The 27,164-nt window shown below is 36.3% G+C and overlaps 1 protein-coding gene across 4 annotated transcripts in view; it reads right to left on the bottom strand.

Moving 5' to 3' along the window:
- Nucleotides 1-27,164, bottom strand: part of INPP4B (inositol polyphosphate-4-phosphatase type II B) — a 336,440-nt gene that overhangs the window by 75,456 nt on the left and 233,820 nt on the right. For all 4 annotated transcript variants that reach the window (XM_027885672.1, XM_027885673.1, XM_027885671.1 and 1 more), the window contains 3 exons: nucleotides 18,970-19,100; nucleotides 13,489-13,593; nucleotides 8,043-8,151 (listed from right to left, as the gene is read on the bottom strand). In XM_027885672.1, the coding sequence (XP_027741473.1) occupies nucleotides 8,043-8,151; nucleotides 13,489-13,593; nucleotides 18,970-19,100 (345 nt within the window). The remainder of the gene's footprint in view (nucleotides 1-8,042; nucleotides 8,152-13,488; nucleotides 13,594-18,969; nucleotides 19,101-27,164) is intronic.

Raw genomic sequence — 27,164 nt, 5'->3', positions numbered from 1 at the left:
ATGGGAAAAAATGTAACCAGGCAACTCCTGGCACTTTACCAATGCCAGAGGAACATGCATACTAGTACTTCCCAGTTGGTTCTATTTGTATCTCCCTTCTTTCCTCTTCTGTCTTTTAATCATATATACTTCAGTTTCTTCAACCCTTTCACAACTGTTTTAATTTCTTTCTTAATTTTCTTAATCAAGACCCGAATTTTGACACTTGTGCAACCCTCTGAACTTCATGCATTGCTTTTCATGAGTCTTTTTCCAGAACTCTTCACTCCCCCTTTCCCCCTTTGTGTCTTCTAGTGGCCCTTCCAGTTCCTTCTCATTAGTTTTCTGCAAATTGGAAATTAAATTTATTTCAATAAAGGACATAGCAACATAAATTCAGAAGTTCAAATGAAGTTGCTTCATAAAACATAAAAGGCTTAAGCATTTTGGCAAATAATGATAGACTCAAGTAGTCTTAAAATTTAGCCTCTTCCTTAGATATTTTGCTGATTTACAGTCCCAAAATCCACAATATCCTGTTCTATTTTCTATTTTCACCAGTGTCTCCATTTTTAGATACAATTCTTTGTAGAGGCAGTCAGGATGAATGGCATCTGAGTCATCAAAATTTTGCCACAATCAGTCGTGCTACCAGCCACATCAAAATTACTCCTCATCTCCAACTCACAGTCCCCTACATAAATTACTAGAGTGCTGAGTGAAACAGTCAGAATTCTGAGTATTTCAGCAAAATGAATTGTATCAACTCTCTTTTCTAATGAATTGGGGGAGAAAAAAAAACCTGTCCCTCTGAAAAATGAGGAAATGATCACAATTCTATCTTTGAGGTGGCAACACTTCCAAAGTCACATCTACCTCTACACTCATGGCAACTCTCAAGCTATCAGACTCAGTAGACAAGGCAGGGACAAGAGTAATAGTCTGTGTTAATTGTATTGAAGACAGACTTAAAAGTGTTGACACTTCTCTAATTCCCCTTCAGGCTTCTCCCTCCCTTTATCAAACAGCCTTTTTGCAGGCTGAATCTGGCTAATGCTGTTATCAAGCTCGCCATGCACATATTGCTTCCTGGGATTTCCCTCAGCCTTTAATTCCCTGATCATTTCCACTGATCTCCCACAGCTCTAAGCTTCCCTGAATGTTGCAGAAGAAAAGCTACAGGCAACATTGTAAGACAGAGGGAATAGCAATACTATATCTGTGGGCAGTTCTCATTGTAATAAGGTAAATCATAGCTTTTAAATGAAGGAAACAGAGAAGAGAGAATGGCTCTTTCTTCAGAATTAAGTGCATTATCAGGCTTCATTATTTGGCTAATTTTAACATTTCATGAACCCCAGAAAGCGTAAGACAACTTCAAATATTTAGTTTCTTTCACAATTTCAGTGCAAATTCCTCCCTCCCTCCAAGAAAGTGTGTAATTGTTTGTCAGAGTGTTTGGTAGTACTTTAAGTTTCTAATTGTTGTGTCCCAACACTGTTGAATCTACAACTAGCCTGAGATTTTCTGAGGCCCTACTGTTCATAAAAGGACATTACTACTTACAGTTCAGTGAAGTTTCCTCATCTGTAACTACTTTTAGAGCTTGCTGACACATACAGCTATAGTATGTAAGTATTATTACTTAGAACAATCAGCTACCAATAGAACTTACTGGCACATAAAACTTTTCACAGGTGTCCTAAGGCACAAACTAAATGAAACTTTTCCATTAGGGTAAAGGCCACATGGGTAGGTCCAGTGCACGAAATCAGCATCATTATGAAAACCTACCTTTGATATGCAAATTACATTATTACACATGTACCTTTTGAAAAAACTCTATAATAATGTCTTCTGGGTTAAGTTTCAAAGCTTTCATTGAGCAGACAAATCCACACTTGATCACTTTCATATACTGGCACCATCACTGAGTATGAACACATGACTACCAGCAGTCATCTCAGTTTTAAAATTGCTTTAAGGACATTGTCATGTAATTTGAATAAATATTACACTGGCTACATCTGCAATTTTAATCCTAAATTAAAAAAGTTTTTGCCTGAGAATAAATGCTGCAATATGCTAAATGTCTAATTTTTAATGACATTCCAAGTTACTCCACTCCTGCTGGTAACTGCAATCTGGGTGACTGAGTTAAATTGCTACCATCTGGGACTGGGTTCAAATCTTTCAACAATGAACATTTGACCTCGCATTTTTCACGGTCAAAACCACAGACATTCACATTAAGAATACAGTTAAAACATAGACAGCAAGTACATCTAATCCCAGATAACTTTGATCTTATGCACATTACTGAAGATATCAATTCAATGGCTTAGTTATGCAACACATGTATTCTGTCTAAAGTGAAAAGTTATGATCAAAAATAAATTGCTACATAAAAAAAACCTCTGAACAATTCACTGCCTCAATAAATAAAACTGAACCGTATGATCAGTGTCAAGGTTAGGAAAACAGGCCTGAAGTCAGAAGTTTAAATTAATTTTTTTTTATTTCCTTAAGATTCTGTTGTGGGTTCCTTTGCAAACTTGGAAATTCTAATTTTGAATACTAAGGAAAATGAAATCATATTAGTTCTGTCAATGTTCAAATCTCTACGAATCCTAATCTCAAGGCAATGGCTAAGGCTGGACACATAGACCTTTTCCAGTTGTTCTTTTATTTCCTTTCTATTCCTAACTGACCCTTGGAATAACTCTACATCAGTGCTTTCAGCTGGTAAAGGACATGAGTGTCAGTGAAAAGAAAGGTCAAGACTGCCTCCAGTCCTCTAGAGACCTAAGTAGGACAGATGCCACAGCAGCACAGGTGAATCTCACACTGAATCTTCCTAGGAGGACTCACTCCAGGAAGTCTGAATGCCTAGGGAAAGCCTTCCACAGTTCACCAGAATAATTTTAGAGTCTCTTTACGTTGGTGGAAAGGTGTAAGCAACCTTTAATGTAGGGGAGAATCTTATTCTAGGTAAGTGAGCATGGTTCTCATCAGAAGGCAAAAAGTTACCGTGCCCCACTGTAAGCTTGAAGTCAAATGGTGGAGCCTCTCAGTGGAGCCATCTCCTGGCAGCCTGCTGAAGAGAGATTACAAGAAAAAATGGCAAAAATATGGATCCCCTCTCCTGCTGCCCCAGCTGGAGTCCACATAGATGGAAGTTTCCTGTTCTCCAAAACACGCAATCCCAACCTTGGCAGGAAGATCTCCCACAAGTCCTTCCCTTCTTTTACAGCCCCAGTCTCCTTACTTTGATGCCCTCTGAAGGAAATGCTTCCCGCAATTCTGTCCAGAGAGTCCAGCAACTGGAAAATACTGTGATGAGAATTTTATATCTCAATGAATAGCACAAACTTAAGCAGTTTCTCACCTAAATTTTCACACAACCCTAATACACTGGTTTGATGGTCAGTGAAAAAGTGTTCATCTCCATGAAGTCTAATCTCTCTTTCTCACACATGTATACATCCAAAAAAAGGGGAAAGTGAGCAAAGAATAACATCTCTGTGAAAAGTGCTGTGCACTTTTGTTTTCCTTTGACAACAGTGATTAGATCAACTAGATCAAACACAGATCATTATTATTTCAACAATCTCGGATTTTCTGTGAAATAATACTACTTCAGGTTCCTCAGAGAAGGTTATGAAATTTGAGTAATAGGAACCCAGGAGATTGCAGCACTAATAAAAACTCTGGTAAGAGATATGTTAGTGAAGGAGCACACCTCATATCTTGACCAAAAATCTAGGCCTCATCAAACAGGAAGGGTTCTTTTAGACAGTTCAAAACCAAATTACATTATTATAACTTTAAAAAAAAAATTAAATAAATCAACAGTACTGTTCCACTTTTAAGCTAGTGCTAACTTAAAACAGGATAATTTCCAAACAGTTTGCTAGAAATTATGTATAAAACCATAGTGAATCACAGCACCTAATTCAGCTTGTCGGACACTTCTATTTTTCTTGATGTTTAAAATTGGAGCATTAAAAAACTTGCAATCATAAGCCTATGTGTTTTGATTAAAAGAAAGATGGTCGATTTAGATTTTAAGTGAGACAAAAAGCCCTTTGTGTATCTTGAAAGTGATTTATGAACAATTCAAGCAGTGAGGCATTATATGGGTATAACTTACAGAATGTCTCATAAACGTTCCTGCGCAACTGAGCTCTAAAAATAATAATTTGCTGTGCCATCTAGACTGATGAGAAGATAAGCCCTTCCATTTGCTGGAAGGAGAAATAATCTTTACTAGCAAGCCAAAAAAAGACTGCATCTGAACAACTAACTGACTTTTAGCTAGAAGTAGCAAAGGAAAAAATAAAGAGAACAATCCAATACAGCATAAAGAAAAATATTCTAAATAAATGTATATCCTAAACATATAATTAATATTCTGCATTGATTTGCCATACCTTAATCATCACATACCAATTATTTGAAGTGCTATCATACCTAAACAAAATTTTTAAAAAGAGTCAGTTGTTCTTACTGATCTTATGAAGCTCACTACTAGCTACTAAAGGGACAGATATACTAGTCATACCTTAAAGATATGACTGATGTTTCTAGTAGAAGAGCCTTTTATCTGCCTCTTTTTTACAGATAAAAACCAGTATGTGAATAGGTTGTAAAGCAATGGAATGGGCTTCAGATCACATACCATAAAGTATTATATTTTTCACCTGGAAGAAAAGCTTCTCTTGCTCTTATTTCGGGTCATATTTTTAGAAATCTGTCTTCCTTTTTTTTTTTTTCTTTTAATATGACCTGCTTGATGGTAACAAATGAGTGAAGAATTGTGAAAATACAGCCTTTTTTATAGATATTATTATACAAGGCCTTCCTCTATTTTGTCTGCACAAAAATGTATATTCTGCATAATAGTAAACATGCCAGAACTATCTTCAGATGCACATTTTCCACATCCTTCTATTTGATAAACTTTCACAAAATATGTCTGTCTTGCTTTGATTTGGCAATTGCAAATGCTACCAGATAACAGTTCCTCTTGTCTGTTAATTCCACAAATCTAGGTTTGAGCAAGGAATATTTTGTGATATGCTGACACCGTTGACTATTTCAATAAACTGCTTTAACAACCAGACAAAAGGTCAAAGACATGCAAGGTATTTTGTCATGTCTTGAAAGCTACTGGGATCAGCTTGAGAACTAATCTCTTCCCACATCTTCCTCTAGGTTTTCAGCTCACTTAGCCTAGCGGAAACGGCTGCTGAATCTGCACTTTTTTCTCTTCATTCTACATTCTGACTGATATTTCAAGGTGTCACTTCAACCAAATCTTCAGAAAAGCTGCCCCCGTTGTAAAACAGAAAATTTAAATTGTAAAAGCAGCCCCTGGAAATGCTGTGTGTCCTCAAAGCATCCTCATACAGCTAAACAAACAGGTACATGCAAAATAACGTTGTTGTTGCCACAGTGAAACAAATTTCTCCGTGAATGAGAATGGTACTTTTATGTATTTATTTAATGCAGACCCACTTTTGAATATTCAAATCAGTGAGATCACATTGAGAGCTTGCTTGCCCCTGTCTTTTAACTCACACAAGTTCTATTTCAGGGGAAAAAACCTAAACCTGGGGAGTTTTCTCTGGGCTGTCCTCAAAGGTAGTAGGAAAGATGAATTTTGGAGTCTTCCTCCTTTCTATTTTGTGGGAATTCATACACTAAGTGACCGGTTCCTTGGGTCTGGCAAGTGATTAGCTGAAAACTGCAGTCCACCTTTTTCAGTGCTCAAACTTAAGTTTGTTAGACTGACTCAGGCTTTTCTTTTAGGATGAGTCTGACAGGATAGTAACAGGGTTACCCTAATTATATCATCCTGAAGACAGACTTCTGCTCTTCCAGGGTAACACAGAAATGCAAAGGAAGCTGCACTGTCAGAGAAAACGTCTGGTATCCTGTCCTTGAAAATCACCAAAATACAAGCGTTTCTGATGGATGCTGAAAAATCTAAGCAGCAGGGCAAATGTAAGGTGACATGTAGACACTTGAAATACTTATGAAATACCTTGATAAAACCTGCACGAAGCTTTACCCAGTGCTCCCAAATACAATCCTTTATCAACTTAGATGTCTACATGGTCAATTCAGTGAAATAACAGTGAATGAAAATGAGAAGAGGTTGTGCTGCACCAAGTATCCTTTGCCATCCAAACCTTCTGACACTGCACAGGAGCCGAAGAAAGGAGTCTTGCCCATCATCTCTGCTCCCCTGTTATAGGCAACTAAGAAACAAGGGCACTGTCTAGTCAATCCTATGAGATACTGCAAAATGTGTTCTCTCAGTAAGAACTCAAGAAAGACTAGGTCCCTTCTCTATATGGCATTTTCCCTTTTTTTCTCCGACGAAAAGCAATCAAAGAGAATTTTTTACCTCACAGTTATCCTCCATTTTTGGAAGGATATCTGCCTACATGGATATGCTGCAGGACTGAGCAAGTGAGAAACAGTTCCCTTTCTGAAAGCTGAACACTGTGACGACGGGTACTGTAAAGTTCTTTATATCACTTATGACTTCAATTTCTTCTTAAGTAATATAATAAAAACTCACTAAACTCCATTGCAACTACATTAGTAAGATAGTAAAGAAGGAGATACCTTAAGAAATGACTTTAGATATTTTCTTCACTGGAAAACATGTACTTCATGGGCCTCCATGTGAGGGGGATAAGGCTGCCTATACCAGTCTGCTGACAGCAGAGTATTAACACAATGTTCAGTGAAGTGTCTTATGTGATCAATGATATTCATGTTTCATTGGCAAGTTTTGACATCAGAGGTGGTCACAGAAATGAAAGATTTTAGAAGATTTAGCAGGGTTTTTATGTTATGTAGTGCAAAAAACCACAAACCAACCCAATAATACAGAAAATATACCTGTTGGGTTTTCTTTGGTTTTTAGTACTGATGCCAACTGCTATTCAACCTAGAAGTCAACATTAGATTTTTATAATTTCCCTTTTAATTCTTCATGATATTGTGTCCATTAAACTTTTTTGAGCATTGAATACAATACAATTCATTTTCTACAAGCACCATGATGATTTAAATCAGAGTCCTTCCTGTATTCTCTTTCAAATGCTGTGACACTGATTGCATGGCGTTGGCACTGTTAGTGGAAGCACTGAGCAGTCACAACGATGGGTGCTGACAGCAACAACTGTGGCTGTTTGAAAATCTTAACAGCCACAGCAACAAACACAAACACATCCAATTCTTAGTTAGCAAAATATACAGCTAACACTTTTGTGCATGTTCAGCAACAAAGCATTTGAGACCAGCAACGAAAAGAAAATTTTATTTTTGCTTAGCCTTATTTTGGATTTTTGAAGAATAGGAAGAGTTTCTTACTTATTTCTCAGTTGCACTAAAAATATTTTTTCTTAACGTATGCCCAGGGCTGTCAGAAAGAAAGGTGCTACTTTAAGCTACTGTTTCTGTATTGAAGAATTGTCTATAGCTACGTTCCTACTAGCACAAGAGTTACCAACGAGACAGCTCATTTTGAACAGCATGTTTTCAAGCACTGATATACCTCAAGCCTCCTGAAGTATGGGGAAAAAACTTCTAAATTTTGAATAATAGAATCATTAAGGTTGGAAAAGACTTCCAATCTCATCGAGTCCAACCACCACATCACCAAGTGCCATGTCCTGTTGTTTCTTAAACACTTCTAGGGATGTTGACTCCACCACTTCTCTGGGAAGCCCATTCCAACGCATGATAATCCTTTCCATAATGAAATTCTTCCTGATGTCCAACCTGAAACTCCCATGATGCAGCTTGAGGTAATTTCCTTTATTCAGAAAAAGTCTTAGCACTAAAAGTAGACTGTGCTTCAATTTCGTAGTCTGACAAAGCAGGAAAGATAAAGGAAATATTTTATGAATGCAACGTCCAATGCTACTAGATTTTAATCTTCCATGCATTCAGGAGGGTAAATTGTTTTGTTCCTCAGTGAGCTCGTAACATTTTAATGCAATTTTATCGATATTTTCCTAGCTACTTGAAAGAATACTTACTTTCTTCTTTCTGCCTCAAATTTACTCAGCAGTTTCCGGAGACCACCATTCTTAAATCCTTGGAAATGCGCTGCTGGGGCTCCCACGGTGATGACATCATACAGAGCATCTGGAATGGGAGCAGACAAACACAGAGATTTGAATGTGCCTGTCCCCAGGGTATGGCAATGCTATGGTATCTACTCTACAAAACACGAGAACAAGAAGTCCGTATTATTTCCAAGGAATAATTGATAATCCATGTCTCAGGGAGGCCCAAGAACTAATCAGTCTTTCCATACAGCCACCTGTACACCCTAGAAAGTTCACCTGATTTATGGCTACATCTAAATTATATGCTGCAGTGTAGAACAATATTCTAGCTCTGCAGTTTACAAAGCTGCCAAGTAAATTGGCCCTTTGTGTATTTCACTTTATTACCCCTTTCATTATTTAACTTGTAGTCATGTTGAGATGCACAGATTCAAGCATTTTAGAATCAAGAGACCATTATAGGGGAATAGTCTGACTCTCTGAATAATAGAAACTACAGAATTACAGCTAATGATTCCTACATCAAGCTTATGCATCGAGCTTATGTCTCCTGGTTGAGTGAAGGCATCTCTTTTTTAATGTATCTAATCTTGATTTAAACACTTCAAGTGACAATGAATGCACTGCATTCCCAGAGAAGTCAATCAGTCTAGTAAAAACTTCTACTTCTTTTCTACTTTGGATTTGTTTGGATATAATGCTAATGGACTTGCAGATATAATGCCGTTTAATGCTAAATTGAAAAGCCCTGCTCTATGACAACAACTTACTTTTTATATGTATTTATGAACACAAAGTCAATTGTTTTCAGCTGAAAAGTTACCAGAATAGGAAATAAAACCACGCTGCTGAAATTCTTGCTGAGACAACAAAGTGTTGCTGCTCTCAGTATATACCTGATGTCTTACGACATACAGGATGAACTTTTTGTGTGGATTTATGTTTACAGAACTAGAGATGAAACATCTTTTTAAAAGGAGCCTTTGATTGATTGTCAGTGCAGAGATGAAGATTTAATTACATCCCAAACCACAATAATTATTTCTTCAAAGTTTAAGTTTACATTTACACTAAGCAGTACCCGTTTCGTACCCAAGCTTACTGCAGGTATAACACTACCGTTTGGAATGCCTCATTCTTAAAATATATCTCTAAAGTAAATACTAAAGGATGTTTTTTATGCCCTGCTTTATTCATCAAGGAAGCTTGCCATGTAAATTAAAATCTAGTCCCCTCCTAAAATAGAACTTTTATTGCATTCTGATGATAAATATCCCTAGAAGCAAGAACACTGTACAAATGATTCAGTTAATGAACTATGCTTTACTTCCAGAGCTGAATTTCAGAACATATTTGCTCAAATTGATTTGAACTCTAATGAATTGGTGACTCTTCAATTTCCACTTAAAAGGAGAAGTGACATAATTTCATTAGCCTAAGGTGAGCTTCAAGATTCTTAAATTGCCCATTCTTTCAGGTCTTAATAGAGATTTATCCTTAATACATAATCTTGGGCTATTAGAGCTCCATCAGTACTTGACAATAAGTATTCTCTTGCTTAAAACGATAGTTGCTTGAAACCAAAATAAGAGATGAACTCATCAGGTTAACCAAATAATGGGCTCTGAATATGTTTACAGATAACTGATGAAATTACAGGAAAACATTTAAAATACTAAAGCCTAGCTCTGTTTTAAAAATAAACAGTGACCCTGCTGATAGTTCCTTTGGAGGGGGAATTTACCCCCCTTTCATTCATCCTGTGGTCACTTCTCAGCGTGGTCAAAGAGCAGCTGTTTGAGACACAAACGCACCCAGCACAGCTGAGCACCCACATCATGTAAGTGAACACAGGAGAGTGAGGATGGCAAAGGAGGAGAAAATGTCTGCAACTCTGGTGATGGGCACAGGGCAATCTCTCTGCCACTTTCCAGAGAACAGTACACTGGAGACTGCTGCAAGGCTTGGGAGGAATGCCTTGTGGTGTGCTCCACTTACACATCAGTGGAGCTCCTTCTGAAGGACATGCAGTGTCAGCATCAGTGAACTGGTACAGAAGTGCTCCAGTAACTCAGAGCCATCACCCCCTGCAAGAGCAACCACTGCTGACACATCTCTGCACTGAAGACAGAGCTTAAAATGCAGCAGAGAGCCATATGAATGGTATCATATTGTCAAGAACAGCCCAATCTCGAACTTGAAGCAAACCTGCTTGCCTTCACAGGAGGCAGTCAGTGTCTCACACTGGCAAGATGCAAAGTAAAAATCATTTCACTTCACCAAATTTATTTCAAACAAGCACACAACATATAAACAGGGACAAAAAGCAAAGCTATGCCGATGTACAAATTTAATTCCTGTAGTATGATGAACAGAGCAAAATGTGGTGTTTATCAAATGGATAGGGATACAGCCATCCCATAAGGAGATAGTATTTTTCTCCAAGTTGTTCCTACTGGAAGTTTAAGCAGACAGGTACTTTCTATTCCATATCAGTACCCAATAACAACCCAAATCAAAGTCCACTAAAAGTCAACCTGTTATTAAACATGTCAAACAAAAAAATAATCACATATGAATGTGCATACACGATAGATGGGATGAAAACCTATCTTCTATTGCCAAAATTAAGACATGACAGTGTAAGAGTTAATGAGAGCTTTATGGCTCAACAGCTTGTAGAATGGTCACCTCTGTGAATGTTTACATGCTTTCTTATTTTATTCTCCCCCCTCCCCTCTAAGTCTCCTGGTTATATTCCAGGTACCATGGATATATGCCAAGCAAAGCGTAAGATGACAAAGACCTTGATGTCAAAGTGCTGCCTACTCGAGATTGATGAGCAATTGCTAAAATCTGTTCGAACTGTAAATATTTAACACAAGACATACTGAACATTAGTTAAATAACAAAGGGACAGTTTCAAAATTTAAACAAAGTTCCAAATTTAGAAGACAATTCTAACTTATCTCTTTCTGTACCCTTTTAGATTAAGGATTAACTGTGTTCCCCAAGCAAAGTAGTTTTGGAGGAGAAAGGAGAAAATTCATAAAAAATACAAAACTAAAACCTCAATTAGTATAAAAGTTATGGGTGATTAAGTGTCATATTTCATTCCACATTTTTTTAATAACCATACAGTGTCCTGTTCCCAGGGAGGTTTTCTTGAAAAGACGTAATGTATTAAGGTTCTGGTCACCCTAAAAATGCTTTTGAGTAAACTAATTAACTTCAAAACATTAACTAAATTAAAATCTATGCTGTCACATTATGTCACTATAAATGCCCATCTTGTTAAAATGTTTGGAGGCACTGCTGTTTAGTAAAAGAAATGACAAAATATTGGACCAATACAGTATCTAACAGATAATTCAAAGTCCCTATGTTCCAACTTGGAAGTGTATGAACACCAGCCTCAGATAGTATAATACTCCTATAATCACTGTTTGTACCCACTGTTTTACAATCTGTTTGATGCAGTGTAATAATAATATTAATAAAAACCTTACAGAGTGTAATTTCCATGTTTGTACAGGGACAAGAAATTTAACAGATCTCAATTTATCAACAAATTATTCACTGTGCTATGATTTGGCCACATGTATGTATCAGTATAATCTTTTACCTGTAAAGGATGCTGCTAAAAATTATATGCAAGCAGCAGCAACAAAATTATGCATTAAAAACAATCATGGACAACATAACAGAAAATTATTCCCCTTTCCAGGAGGTATTAGAAGTTTGCAGTATTTTTAGCAAGATCAGTAGGGATATTTTCACTTAACACAGAGCAAATGCTTCTGTGGCGCAGGGTAGCACTGTATAAGAAATAGGATATCTTAAGTTTTGAAGTAATACTGCCCTTAATGCAACTCCTGTCACTCAGGCTAGTGAGTTCATCCCAGAAATGTCTAGAAGGAGAATTATTGTATTGTGCTCTACCACTATCTCTGGTGGAAAACTGGGAAGTGGGGGAAAAATAAGCCACCTTAAAACAAGAGAGTTAAGACTGGCTTTTACAGCACACTGACATTATGGATCACAATGAAAAATTAAGCTGATGCCCAAGAAGGACGGGAATCTTCCTGAACATTGTGCAGTGTGTCAGGATGAATCATGACAGTATTAGTTCTGCACTGCTACAACAGAATATTTTTAACCACACATAGGTTACCAATACATTTCAGTGAACATACATTCTGCATTTACTTATTTCCTTGAAGTGTCATGGGAACAAAATGAGCACAACATCCCCTGAATTTATTTTTAGAAAAGAACTTAGAAGAAATTTAGTTAACCACTCCTCGGGTTTCCAAGACCTGCAGTCAGTATCCAAAACTTGTGGCTTCAGGAGATAAAGCAGATAAATTCCTTGCACAGCTTTAACTTTGGATCCAATTCCTAAATTTCCGCTCAGTCTCAGGGTTTCTGGTCAATCTCAGCAGCAGGTTGCCTTGGTGCAGATTTTGGAATTTGTAGTAAAATGGGGAGGATGGGGAAGCCGATCACTTCCTTGACCTTATGATTTACCCACCTACCTTATGATTTACCTATTGTGGTCCTCAGTTGTGGACCTCAACTGAGTACCTACTCAGTTTGCTCCAGAAATTTTGCAAAGAGCAGTCAAAACTGAAACCTTCGGTTTTAGAAGCAGATGCACAGTCATAAGAGAATGAAATGAAACCCTTCAGGAAAACCAAAAGGTTCCACATATGTGCATTCACATAAAAAAAACCCCAAACCAAACCAACCAAAAAACCCCCAAAACAAAAAAAGAAAAAAAACCCAGGAGTAAATAACCACACAGAAACTTTTTAGAGCCCATTAGACAAAGTGAAAAATTAAGCCCTTTAAGCCTGTACAGCCATAGAGACTTTTAAATAATTAATTTGGAAGTTTGATTCTGATTTTCTTTAAAAACAAACAATCACGAAACAAACAAAAAACCACAAGCAACAATCTAGTAATACACAAAAACTGCTGTATCAAGCCATAGTCCGAGAATCTTACAAATAAGCTAATACTGTACCAATCTTCCCTGACTGGCAAAATGCATGCAACATGAAATGAATCTCAGAACTTTCTTTAAAAGTCACTGTATTTCTTGTGATATTCTTTTCTCCTCAGCATTCTTCCAAATCCACGTAAGTCCAAATTGCACATAAATTTTTCTCGAAAAAATCCATTTAATACTACTTCCATTCCTTTCATTTGTGGCGTCTTTATGTCCCACTTTTGTTGTGGTTTTAAGTTTCATCTGAAAGTATGTCCATCTAACGCTCACCATTGAAACTGGATATGTAAAGATATTTCCATCATAAAATGGAAGCCATCCCTCTCAGTTGCAAATTGAACTGTATTTGAAAGCACACTTTGTCACACTTGGAGAATTTCTCTGCAGCATATGCTTTACCTTTCAATCGAGGACTATGCACATGCATTCTTTGCAGATGAAGATTTATTGGGATGAATTCTAGTGTTTTTTCTCCTTTGCTACAGCTTGATTTGAAGGAAGAACCTGAAAAAACACAAAAGTTTAAAGAATCATTATCTTTAACACACAGATGTTTTGTCTTCTTTTTAATGTGAGGACAATACTTGTATGTGAGCAGTCTTCTTTAAATTCCTTTTAATGTGTAATTGCATATTAGGAGATGAATGGTTCACTAACTGAGTCTCAGCATGTATCCACACTGGGAGCACCAAGCCAGCTTTTAATTCACAGAACAATCTAATTTTTTATTCTAGGTGACAGATATTTTTTCCTGCTGTCTGAAATCAGTCTGCAGCCTGCTGGAACAATGTCGCAGTTAATGTGCATTATGTTTATTCTGTGCTGAAAACACAAGGGTGCTGAGCTATAATGGCACCACATCTTTGCCAAATAACATTTTTTAATTCAAACAGAAGTATTATTATATTGACTAGGCTATCCACTCTTCCTAGAAAGCAAATAAAGAAACACAAACGATCTTAAGGAAAGCTGTAAATCAGTTTTCTTTCTAAAAAGCCGAAATCACAAGAAAAAAAATAATCCGGCTGCATATTTCAGAAGTATGAGACTATGAGTAACTCTATGGTGGTGCAAAGGAATATAATTAAAAGTCTAACAGTATGAAAATAAAATTTACTTGGAGATATTTCATATAGAATATATATAAAATAAAAGGGTGTAGATTAAGAAAGAGAGGTGGTCTTGTCTTCTCACTCAGGCAGTCCAACATTTACTTAGACCATTTTTCAGCATCCTATCATTTTGTCAACTATTAATCATCAGAACTAATATTCCTCTGATTCAGACAGAATTTTTAAATAATTTTTGTCAAGGTTCAACTGTTTCTTGAAAGACAGAAACAAACAAAAAGGTAAAAGAAATATTTGAAATTCTTCTTTTGGACTTGCTCAATCAAGACTTGCTAGGATTTATCTGTTGAAACTGCCATAGATTCCAAGAGGACTAAGCATTGAGCCTCCCCAGGCAAACCACACTGCCAGAGGGCACCAGTGATGCTCCAGACCAATCAAGGTTGCTTTGGCTGTTCTCAACCTAAGCAACTTAAATTAATAATTTAACACAGATGAAGAGCAAAGGTAGGAAGAAAAGCAATCGACAGGAATCAAAGTTTCAGATTAGACAGGAAACTTGGGGATGCAGAATGAAACCAGGAGCTGTTGATGATGCAGTGGGAAACCTGCATCTGGGAAGCACAGAAGAACAAGTAGGGGGTAGGGAAGGGAGCTGAAACTATTAGGAAAGAAATGAGAGTAGTGCAGACAAGGAAACTGTAAGTAATTAGAAAAGAAAACAGAAAGGGTGCAGATTATTTGTGAGAATTCAGCTGAGACCAAGATCAAAGTTTAAGGAATGGTAACTGAGACCTGAGACAAGGAAACATCGGCTGCCTGAGAGGAGAATATGATGGTAGCAGATTTAAATGGACAGGTTAAAGAAGAGTAGGAGGGAGAACAGGAGAAAAGCCTGCTCTCAGGAGTACGCTTCTGTCCTGAGCAGGAGCAGAACATACTCAGCATTGCTGAGTCTTGTTACTCCTCTTTTCAGGGAAGACCTGTGAAGCAAGGAATCCTTTCCATCCTGTGCCAGAAACCTATGGTATAAGAACCACTCACCTATTAATTATTACATTTGCTCAGGTATGAGATCCATGAATTTGCCAATTGCAGCCATACCATAAAACTAACTTTCAACATAATTTTGCTGGTTTTAAGTAACTTGGTAAATTGCATTTAAGTACTAAAAAAAAAGTCGCATTTAAGTACTAAAATAACTACATTCCCTCTATTAAAAAATTTCTTGTCATTACTGCTACAAGATTAAACTCTTTAAAGTTAGGAAATATCAGAATACAGATACAACCTTCATCTGACATCCACCTGAAGAGGAATGGTGAAATGGACTTCAATAACATATCACATACCAGCTTTTCCCAGTTCATTTTCATCAAATGTTTAGTGTCTTTGCTGCTCACTTTAGAAGCAGAGATTCAATATTTTGTTTCCAACTTTTACTTCAATCTGAATTCGAACGTATCGCTAAAGCCTCACACAAAGACAGGATTATCAGTTTCCTCAAATCTGTCTACTGTATGCGTAACAATGGTCTCTAAGGGCTTTACAAATATTTATAGAATAATTTTAACTGGCTGAAATAAAGGTTTATAGTTTTACCCATCCAAATGTCAAATAATAAGCATTTAAGAAACAATACATCGATATGAGATACTGAGGATTTCATTCTGTAGAGCACGTGTTATAATGCAATATCACACTCCATTTTGGAAGCACAGCCCCCACTGAGCTGGATCACATCCCTGAGTACTTGTACAAAACAGTTTGTGTCTATTGCCAGGCTTCCAAAAAAGAACAACACAGACCAACCACTTCTCAAGTCTGACTTGCCTAGTGCCAGAAAGGAACTTTGTGACAGAGGCAGGGATAGTCTCCAGTTCTCAAGAGCAATATTCAATCGCCTTAACCTCAATTGTCTTTTTTTTTTCTCCTTCTAGGGTTGGATGAATAATAGATTTTTCAGTTTGATGACTGAAATGGAAAATCTTACTTAATTCTTATAGATTCCTGGTATGTTTCCCTGAAATAGAAATACTTTGTGTTTCCTGAAAGACACACCCATTTTTGAGGATAAAAGTGTTTGCCAAAACAACTCAAGTTTGAAATAGTCTTAAGTTCCTTAAACGTCCACTGCTAAACCAAAAATTGCCATCTGACACTAATGCAGTGTCCTGAGACTTTGACAGCGATCTCTCTGTTTCAAGAAGAAATTAAGTGATCTTCTAACAACAACCTTCTCCATTAAATTCCAAAAAGCGCTCAGTAGAGTGTGAAGGTATTATTCAGAAAACCCAACATGTGATTGTATAGGAGCAAGGCGGGAATATTTTGGAGAAATTTTGTTTGCAGAGCTATTTCCCCTTCTAAACATTTCAACCCAAACTCAGGCAACGTGCTGCCTAAGACAAAGTAAGATGCCTGCACAGGTTGAACTGAAAAGCAAAATCTTTTTTGGCATGTGTTGAAATATGTGACCTGAAAAGTCTAAATTAAAGTTGTGCTCACATCCCTAATCTTAGCAATTTCTACTTTGTGAGTGCTTCAATTTCTAGTCTCTACTATGTTCTCGCAACATAACTATTTGTTCAACTATAGTATTAAGTCATCTTGGAACATGCAATGAATCTTATCTGCATCTACCCTGTTCTTTGAAAAAAAAAAAAAAACCACAGTAGGGACAAAATTCTGAAAACTTTATGTGGAAAAATTAATCTTTGTTTCACAGAGAATTGTAATTACTTGTTGCAAAAGATTTAGGCAGAAAAAAAAATCTGGGTATAGATAATTAATGGACAGCAGAAATAAATGAAAAAAACCTCTTTTAGATTTCGTTTTACTTCTGGGCAGCCAAATGCTACATCCCCTAGAGGAACAAAATGTAGATTTGAGGTTTCAGCCTGGTTCTACACATGTATACACAATAAATTCTCCCCCCACCCCACACACACTTTATAATTAATCTCTACAGAACAGTTTTAAAAAGGCAATCACTACCAAAAGGATTTATCATTTAATTTAATTGTGAATTGATAAGAATAGACAGACTATAGTTCAGGGTTAAAAGTAAATATTGTTTCCATTAAAAGAGCTGGGCTATTATTTGGATTTTGAATGTGTTCATGTCCCACTGATTACAATAAATTAAGTTCTGAAACCTTCAGGTAACACAAGATGCAGAATCAGGGGTTTCCAAATATAAGCAGGTATTTTACACTATTAGTAAGGGGTAGAAAAAGGGTTGTGAAAGAAAGGAGATTTAGGTACGTCCCTGAGTGCTTGCCCCCAAACTAACACCTCCTGATTATTTCTCTTCTTCACTACAATCATTAGGGTGTTTTGGTTTATTGCTTTGTTTTGTTTTCTGACAAATGCCCCTACTCTTTTTTTTACATGTGCTGGTTCTGTACTCCTCAATAATCTCAGGTTCCCAGGTCCACGGCAGTTCTCTTAAGACCCAGTTAAGACACATCATTCAACATTACCAACTCTCTAAAGTCACTTGGCACAATACAGGACTTGCAGGATTTCTGTTTAATAGATTACTTTGTCTATTTTTTTTTTTAATCTCAAAATGTCTTTTCAGTATTTTCCCATTAATTATCACATTGATTCCTTCATAATCTGTATTTATTGGCTTGCTTACGATACTTTATGAAGTGTTTCCAAAATGTAATTAGCAAAGCATTGAAAATACATGTATATATTAGTTAAAACAAACATAGCAAGTGCCATACCGAATCAGACAGTTGTCTGCCAAAATCAGAACTGGAATATTCTGATAATGATAAACAACCATAAATATAAGAAATTACACTTTTGCAAATAAAATGCAAAGTATACATCAATTAGTGCAACACATGACCTTTTTTTCCTCCACAAACACTTAAGCAGGTGATCAACTGCTTCCAAAATGCTTACTTTCAGTTAGGGACTGGGTTTTTTTCATACACTAAAACAAGATTTCTCTTTTCTTGTGACCAAGAACACTATCCCAGAGCAATGTGGACTGAGAAATACCATGCTCAGTCCTGCATTAGAAGATGATGGCTACAGGATAAAAGCACAGTTTTGAAAGAGAAAGGCTTGTGTCTCCCCTACTAAATGCAACAGATTATTATAATAAAAGCCAAGCACCCAATTATCTATATGAAGAAATTATTCTATGTATTTTAGATGTATAATGAACTAAAACCTGACTGCTCAATTTCTCAGTACACACACACAGCAATTTTGTTTGAACTATGTGGAAAGCTGGAAGTAATGAAAGAAATACTGCAAATCCTTCATAAATATATGGAGGATATTTCACAAGACACTATCATATTTTCAACCTCTATGTTTACGAATATTCAGAACTGTAACGTATCTTTTTCTCAGAAATATTCTAGGTTGCACAGTGTTTATCTCTGACATCTATGCCTATCATATCTCTACACACACAGAATTGTGGGAGCAAGGCCATAGTGGGAATATCTAATAGTGGGAGTGTAGAACAAAGTATAGAATAAAGAACCAATAATGGTCATCGCAAACATGTATTTGAGATGGTGAGTGTGAGGACTGGGGTTTGAAATCTGACATCAGCAAGAAAACAGCAACAAAAACAACAAAGCCTTTTTAGTAATTCACAACAAATATGCCCATTTCCTTACAGAACATCTCATAAACTGGGCAGGGGGAGGGTACACCAGCAGGAAGAGGCAGAAAGACACGCTGTAAGCAGACAGAAAACTTCATTTGCCCAAAATACAGTGGGATTCGGGAAATAATTCCAGTAGGCTACTTTCATAAAATCACAGATTCCTACCTGTGTGCTTCCCAAGCTCTGCAAGGGTATCCTGGTACATGCTCAACATCTGATCACAGTGAGCAATTACACTTTTGCGCATGTTGTCCCAGTGAGGAGCAAGTTCTCCCAGGTCTTTAAGTTCCTGATTCCTGTACAAAAAGACAAAAATAGAGGGTACTAATTAATTCACTAATCCATTAACATTCATCCAAATTAATCCAAAAAAAGTTTGGTACAAAACATCCAAAGGACTTCCTAATTGAATTAAAATCTTTTTTCATGATGCTTGTAAGATCTGCTTCTCAACTCTGTTTTGCAACTACACAATAAAGAACGTCAGTGAAGAATGCAGTAATTTGTGTTGAAAACTCATTTGTTATAAATGCAATAGCCTACAAACTAAAATACTATTTCTTTCCCGGAGGTAAGAAGGCTTTCAGGCTCCAGAGAGCTGTGTTCACAGCAAGTAACTTTTTGTGAAGAAATACGAAACACCATTGTAAAGGATACAAAGTTTGCTTCCTTTCCAACACTTGCAGCACAGCACAGTTGTTTTGATTTGGATACTTTCCTACACAACATAAACACATTTATAGCAGTGTTTCTACTTAAGTCAGTTTAACCAGCACACCAGCCCTCACCACAGTTCTTCAGCATACAAAACAAAACACATAAACCAAAAAGCCAAAACACGACCAGTCCCCTAAAACTTAATCTCCAAGCCTTACAGCTGTGTTCATCAGGTCAAAACAGCAGTGCTATGGCAACCAAACATGTCACTGGAAATCCCAAAGGAAATCCTTTAGTAAATTATCAGTTTTCCTGTACGCTCTTGAGAGCTGACCTGAGTGAAATAGAGATCACTTTAATTTCCTGTGCAAACAAGCACAGCTACAGTATGCTGGGATTTCTGTTTGGTTTTCCCACTTGCAAAGTTAGTTTATCCTATACCTATCCCAGAGCCACTTTGGAGGACCTGCTTTTATAAGGAAACCGAAAATGAAAGATCTCGAGTCTTCAAACATTTCAAATTGTTCAGTAGAAATTTTTTGCAACACAACCAGGTTTCCTCATTTTCCTCAAAGTATCAAGAAGACACTTTCACTGCAACTCATGGGAGTTTCCAAAAAGACTTCCAGGGGACAGCTCTTGCACACAGAAAAATTACTGAAGAAAAAGGAAAAACAGGGGGAGAGAGGGCAGTAAGAGGGAGGGAAGGATCAATGAGCCTTCAGCACAGGAATGTAGAGCTACACTTTTCACAGCAGTTCTGACCATTAGCCAGAAAAGTCTTGAAATTATTTCTTAAATAGAAAAGCCACACACTGGGTTTTCCCCATCGTTCTTAGCCTTGCTTTAGTGTGAACAGTATTAGAATGAGCTACATTGGCATAATTCTGCTCTTGGTTAACATGACAACCAAAACCAAACAGATTGCACTGGAAGCAGAATTAAGGTATTTTGTTTATACATGTCCTTGAAAGAATTGAATTGGAATCAAACATGCATGAACTCATTGAGAGTTTACTAATGCCAGGATTACTTTTCCCTATTTAATTCAACCTGAAGAATAGAAGATGAACCAACTAAACTTTCCTCCATCAATTCAAACTGGCAATGTTGGAGCATAAGAATCATCTGCAGTAAAAGGATAACTCCATCATTTCCAACAACCACTTTCCTTATAAGTTGTTAGCAATTTAACATCAGACATCCCATTAAATGAAAACCTCAGGGCTTACTCTTAAGAAAAGCTTGTATCCCTTGTCAGGGTATACAATTTTGTTTATTTGCAGCCAAGATATTTTGGACCTTAACATTTATGTTATCTTATTTACTCATTTCAGGAACAATGCTTGGACCTGGTTGACCTCCAAAACTTCACTGCTCCTTATATATGGGAATAGAGTATTCTACTAAGAATTATATACCCTCCTCTATCTAAGCCCACACCTGGATCTGTCAATCTCAAACAACAGCAGGAGTAGAAACCTTTTATCTCAGACTAAAATATCCAACCAAAACCAAAAATTTGTTTAACCAGCTGACTGTGAGTTGACTTCATTGACACCAACAGCAGTGGGAAGGGAAAACTCAAATCCCACAATTTAACATGTTTTCAAGAAACATCAAATCCTGCTCTCATCATTGTCGACAAGGCTTGCATTTGTTTCACCTCAGAAACACCTACACATCACTGAAGTAAAAATTTAGCCACTAGTATGTCAGAAGACACATCTTATCTGCAATGTTTAAATAAAGTAAGAGTGCAGTTTTATACCAGTCTAGAGCATATGTAGCATGGAAACTTGAAATATTACCTTTCCTGAATTTTTTTTCTCTTCAAATATACAGTAAAATCAAAACCATGAGATAACAGGATTATATGGCATAGAGAAAAAACAGCCTTGTTGCACACTTTATAGCTTTATTTTTTTCAAATGAAATTATAGAAGATATAGGATTTAGATGGTATTTTATATCTTGTGATTTTTTACTATTTGCCACTGCTGTTGTTGACTCAATACAATTCTGGATTATGGCTGAAAAAAGAAATATTTTTTTTATATCTAAGCTCCATCAACAATATTCCACAGTACCAAGCTTTATTATCATTATGTGAAAGAACTCTTCCAAAAGTAAAAAAAGTGAAGAACCATAACATTTAGCAGATTTGGAAATTTTAATTTGTTTTAATAAAACTATAATATATATATATATTATATATATATATACATATATATATATGTATAACTATAATACTTGCATCAGGACTTCTTTCACTGATTGACTTTAAAAACACACATCATAAAAACACATTTCAATCAGTAATTGTGTCAAACAACAACTGTGCTGTAAAAAAGAAAGTATTAATATTTATAATATTTATTCTAAGAAGGCAAATCAGGTACTGATTCAACTTTCCAAGGTAGCCATGGAATTATGAATAGCTAATCAACCAAGCAGTAAGCTCAGAGCAAACTCAATGTTGTTAAAATAGAGCTATTTATCATCTTATTCCCCCACTCCAAATCCTCTCTCAAAGTCTTTTCCAGATAATTGCACTTATCACCATGACAGATCTTGTGCTCAGCATCAACTAAAACTCATCATACAGAATGAAATCCAAGTTTTGTCTACAGCTGTTTGTCTTTGTCTCATGGCTCAGCTCCTCAGACTCGCTCCTGGATAGAATTTTCTGTCACTGCACAGTGGAAACTCCACCCAGAAGTGAATCTCAACTTCCATTGTCTCCTGCCTTGATTAGTTCTCTATGTTCCTTGGTTGCCTCGGCATAATCTTGCCCCATTTGTGTCTGACCAGAATGTGGATGAAAACTGTCTGTCCCATTCCTCATTCTCCCCCTCAAATATTAGCCAATGAGCTTATTTTTAAGCCTGCCTTAGGTAGAATCTGGTTCTCACATCCATTCTTCCCTTTAGTACACTAATTACACCAGCTTTCACTGAGCACTTATGTTTGGAAGCAGTTCCCCATTAAAAAGTGTAAAATGTACCTGTCACCCTCTCTTCAAAACCCTTTTCTGCCACTATGGCATTAAAATTTAACTTTGGATCCAGATCTGCTTGCATACACAAGGCTGTTTGTTAGGATAAAGATTAATGGTCAGTGAGGCTAACACAACAACAATTTTAAAGAGATGAAAAATTCTAAGAATAAGTTATGAGATTCCTAAGGATTCCACTGCAGTTGGAAATGTTGTGGAGCCTCATTTCAGGCTCCTACTTAAAAGTCAACAACTTTTTTTTTTTTTTTTTTTTTTTTTCCAGAATGATTTACTGATTTGCACAGCTACAATCTGTGGGCACTTTGTCCTTTAGCAGACTCAAGCTTTCCCCAGCCTTGGCTGATAGCAAGTAGAGCCATTGCACAAGTTGTAACACTGATGTGTAGGATGGGTTAGGAGGTTCTGCACCTGCCACCTCCCCAGATACATTTCTGAAAATACTGGCAGTTAAATACTGGTGCCATTAAACTCCAAGTAAAATAACATGCAATTTTTTTATTCCAAGGAAATGGTCAAAGAAGCCCATTACCAAAAAAATAGTTGAGAACTGATAGCTCAGATTAATATTCCATCTTTTGATTTACCAACTCATGTCATTTTTTTATTTCCAAGAACACCTTGGGTGCACGATTATAGTAAGCTACTAAAAATACCTGAAAGAAGCACAAGGATTTTCCTGTGTGACTCAGGTTGGTAATTTCTACTTAGCTCCTGCTTGGTGCCAGGCACTTTAATGACCATAGCAACAGAAAAGGACTTGCTCATCACTTTGGATACAGGGATATAGGAACAGCTCAGAAGTCCAAAGAAAACGTATTCAGTGCTAAAATACAAACCACTGATTTCTGCAAGGAGTAGTTTGAAAGAGTCCTATGAATTATGCTACAAAATTATTTGAATGAAATGCCAATACTGAAATCATGTTTCCATTGAACTTGTTTTTGCAAAACTACCACCAGCTTCAACAGTTCAGACACCATAGTGGAATGCACAGTGAAAACCTGTGGCCAGTGACAATAAATCAGAATAAAGCAAAACATCAACAAGATGTTAAGATGAGCAATATGAGTGAGAAGGGGGCAGTCCCTCAAAAAACTTTCTTGGATCTGATTACTCTGTTTCCAAAAAGGGAACAGCAGAAATAGCCATTTGCATCATTAAAGACACAACACAAATCTTCACAAATTGAAAGAAGAAGTTGAAAAGATCAATGTAATTAAAAGAAGAGGAGATAATTAAGAGGACATATGATAAAAGCACAGGAACCAAAAATGCTGCACCAAGATCAAGTAGTAAATTTTTTTATACATACAGATTCAAAAATCCAGTGATTCAATTCCCAGTGAAGCAAACATGATAAATTCAAAATGAAAAAAATGAAGTAATTCTTGCCTCCACCAAGGAAAATTAGTTTCTGAAATCCACTTTCACAAAACATCAGAAGCAAAGAGCTTAGCAGGATGCAAAAGAAGATGAGACATTTCTGCAGATTATATTTGCAAAAATTTTATAATATTATAAAGGCATCAAAATCCTGCATATTTATCAAACAGGAGCTTTGGAGTAAATATACAACATAAGCTTTGGGGTATGACTCAATCCCTCATGAGTAAAGGAAGCTTAGAGGAGCACAGGACTTATTTTTCCTAACAAAGTTTACTTTAAAGTGTACATGTTTATGGACAACCATTTAATTTTTATTTTTGTGTTGAATAGAAGCCGATAAGATTACCCTCATTTTTCTTTACCACAAGTTATGGTCCTGTGATATACAGGCAATAAACCCCACACAAGCAATACAACATTCTCTCCAGAAATAAAAGAATCATAGCCTTTTCACTACATTGTTTCCAAAACAGACAAATAATTACTAAGGAGGTTATAATTTCCTCTGGGGAAGCATATTTTTCTCTCTTTCATAATAGTTTTCATTTAGAACCTCTTAAAAAGAGTTGCCATTTTCAACTTCTTACAGAATTTCCTAAAGCAATTCCAGTTTTTAGTAAGTCTGACTTGACAGGCAACCAAAAATTACAATGTAGGTTGTGTCTACCTTTTGCATGTCCTAAACATTTGTTTAAAAAAAAATCCAAAAAATAAAACCCCACAAAAAATCCCATCCAAACCACATGAGGAAACAACTCAAAAAGAGCCAAGCCAATAAATACATTAAAAAATATTTTAAAACCTGTTTTTCAATGTATACATGGAGAATAGACTGGGATTTGCAAAAACTTTATAATATTTTATGCTGTTCCTAAGATCTGGAGTTTATAAGTTCCTTTTTCATTTCTCTGCACTACCATCCCCTTTTTATTATCCAAAAGTGTAGACAATATCCAAGCTAAATTAAACCCACACTCTCATTCTTGCCTTAAGACTCCTTCCCTTCCAAACTCTTTCCCTTCCTTGGATAATTTATTACCTGGATTTATCTCTGAAAGACTCAACACCTTCAGACAGCATGACCATTTGAGGTTAATTCTATGATTTGCATTTAATAGCAGAGGATAATTCTCCTGCATTAGACATTTGCAGAAAGTCTCGAATTCAGTAATTCTCAGAATGGCATCTCTGGAATTTACATGTTAATCCTAAATTATATTTTAGTAGTTAGCAATACTGTATAGGATCTTTAAGGGGTTTTTTCTTGTTTGGTTGGTTGGTTTTAATTCTTATTGTTTTATCAGAAAAACACTGGAACTGGCTTAAGACAAGGTTGCTTCACTTCCATGATATAAGCATGATATAAGCAAAATATGTAATTTTATGCAGAGGTAACTGTCACAATACAAATCAGGTGATGTTGCTCCATTCCAATGCACTACACTGTCACATATGTCACATGAAAACTCATCTTAGACTTTCACAGAGGCCATCTTTTCCAAAATTAATTGTGAACAGCAAAATCAGGAGGACCAGCAACTATGTAGCGTTCATACATTACAATATTTTACCCCTTATAAATAAATGGTTTTTAAACTGATCTTGTTTGAGGAGGACAATTGTCTAAATGCTACTTACAAAATTCAAGCTATATTACCTTCATATGCTTATGTTCCTCTAGGCAGCAAACTGGTAGAGAGTAGGAGGGTAAAGTTTTCACATTCTTTTTGATGCACAGTGGGGTAAATACTGCATATGCATGTATTTGAGCTATGTTTTACTGACAAGTTTGGGAATTTTTTAAGTGTCAAAAAGAGTATTTCTATGAATATTCATGCAAGATACTTAGTAGAAGTAATGTTAGGTATATTAACAGTGCCTGTTTGGTTCAAACAGTTTCAGAAGTCATGGTAAGTTTAGCCTGAATCACTTTTATTTAATGCTATTACCTCTTATCAATACAATGAGTGTTCAATGCAACTGCTCTAAAACAAGCCATGTAAAAACTAACATGCAAAGAAAGGTCTGGAAAAATCAAAGCCTACTCCCAACATGTGGCATTTCTGCCTGGGGCTCCACTTCTCTCCAGAAGTTGTGTAATAAAAGGAAGTAGAAAAACATACATCTTTCAGACAGCCTGAACTTTGTCATCATTCCGTAATGTTACATGAAAGAAATAAAAAAACCAGACAGACAGCACAGATTTGCACAAAAAAGGCCATTGGTGATGGGACAGGACAGTCATTCCTGATGCAGGAAAAAAGCCTGAGAGTTCTTTGGACCCTGGAAAGAGGGTTCAAGTCCAGTAATTTATCCTAGAAATTTGTTTATGACTTGTGATCACAAATGCCATAGGCCAATTTCAAGTATAGGTGGTATTTCCTTGCAGCCAGATCTGAGTTTCAAGGGACTCAAAAGAACTTTACATGCAAATCTGAGTTATGTGTGCTGAAGCTGCTACAATAGTCTCCTAATTCTTTTGCTGTGCTGATCCAGTTACACCAGTTACATCTACAACTGCAAGCTTCAATTATATGAGTCAACCAACTTCCTGAACAATTACTGTAAACTAAGTCTTTTTTATAATCCTTAGGTTCAAAGAACTACTTGGCTAATCTTGCATGACATATGTAAAATATCTGGACAAGATTTCTGTGAAAGACATATTAAAACCAGGGGAAAGGACTCATTGGAACACCTCAAGGAGGAAAAAGAAATAATTTAATAATAAAAACCATCAAAGCAGACTGTATGATCCTTATTAGAACAATAAAAATTACCATATAGCTCCTATTAAAACTTCAGCCAGGGAGGTTTCAATGATAAAATCTTTAATGCATGCATTTCTTTAAAAGCATTATTTCATACTGAAAACCAAAGTTAAAAATCTTCAGTGGTTACATATTTCAAAGTATCATGTCGGTAAATAAAACACTTTGGTTAACAATGAACACCATAGTTTTATCAAGAGATAAACAATCTTAAAAACTAAGAGAAAAGGGAATTTAAACTACAATTTAAAATGCAATTCTGAGTGGGATTAACATTTGTATATTTTTTAAAGGTAATTGCTGACTATACTGAAGCCACAATAGGAATAAAATGAAACAGGTTGAGGATGATAGGAAGTGGTCTTTGAGACAAAAAATATTTATTCTTTCATACTAACTGGGGGAAAAAGACACAGAGAAGAATACTCCAGAAGAGAATAGCCTGAAAATGGTACAATTTAAGTTTTGTGTAAGTTAATAACTAACATCATAACATCCTCCTAACATGTTTTACTAGTACACCAGTG

This window comes from Empidonax traillii, unplaced genomic scaffold, assembly GCF_003031625.1.
Source record: "Empidonax traillii isolate 1590-97213 ecotype Southwest subspecies unplaced genomic scaffold, ASM303162v1 scaffold170:size2694500, whole genome shotgun sequence".
Taxonomy (NCBI): Eukaryota; Metazoa; Chordata; class Aves; order Passeriformes; family Tyrannidae; genus Empidonax; species Empidonax traillii.
Note: the sequence above shows the minus strand (reverse complement) of the source record. Positions and strands in the feature narration are given on the sequence as shown.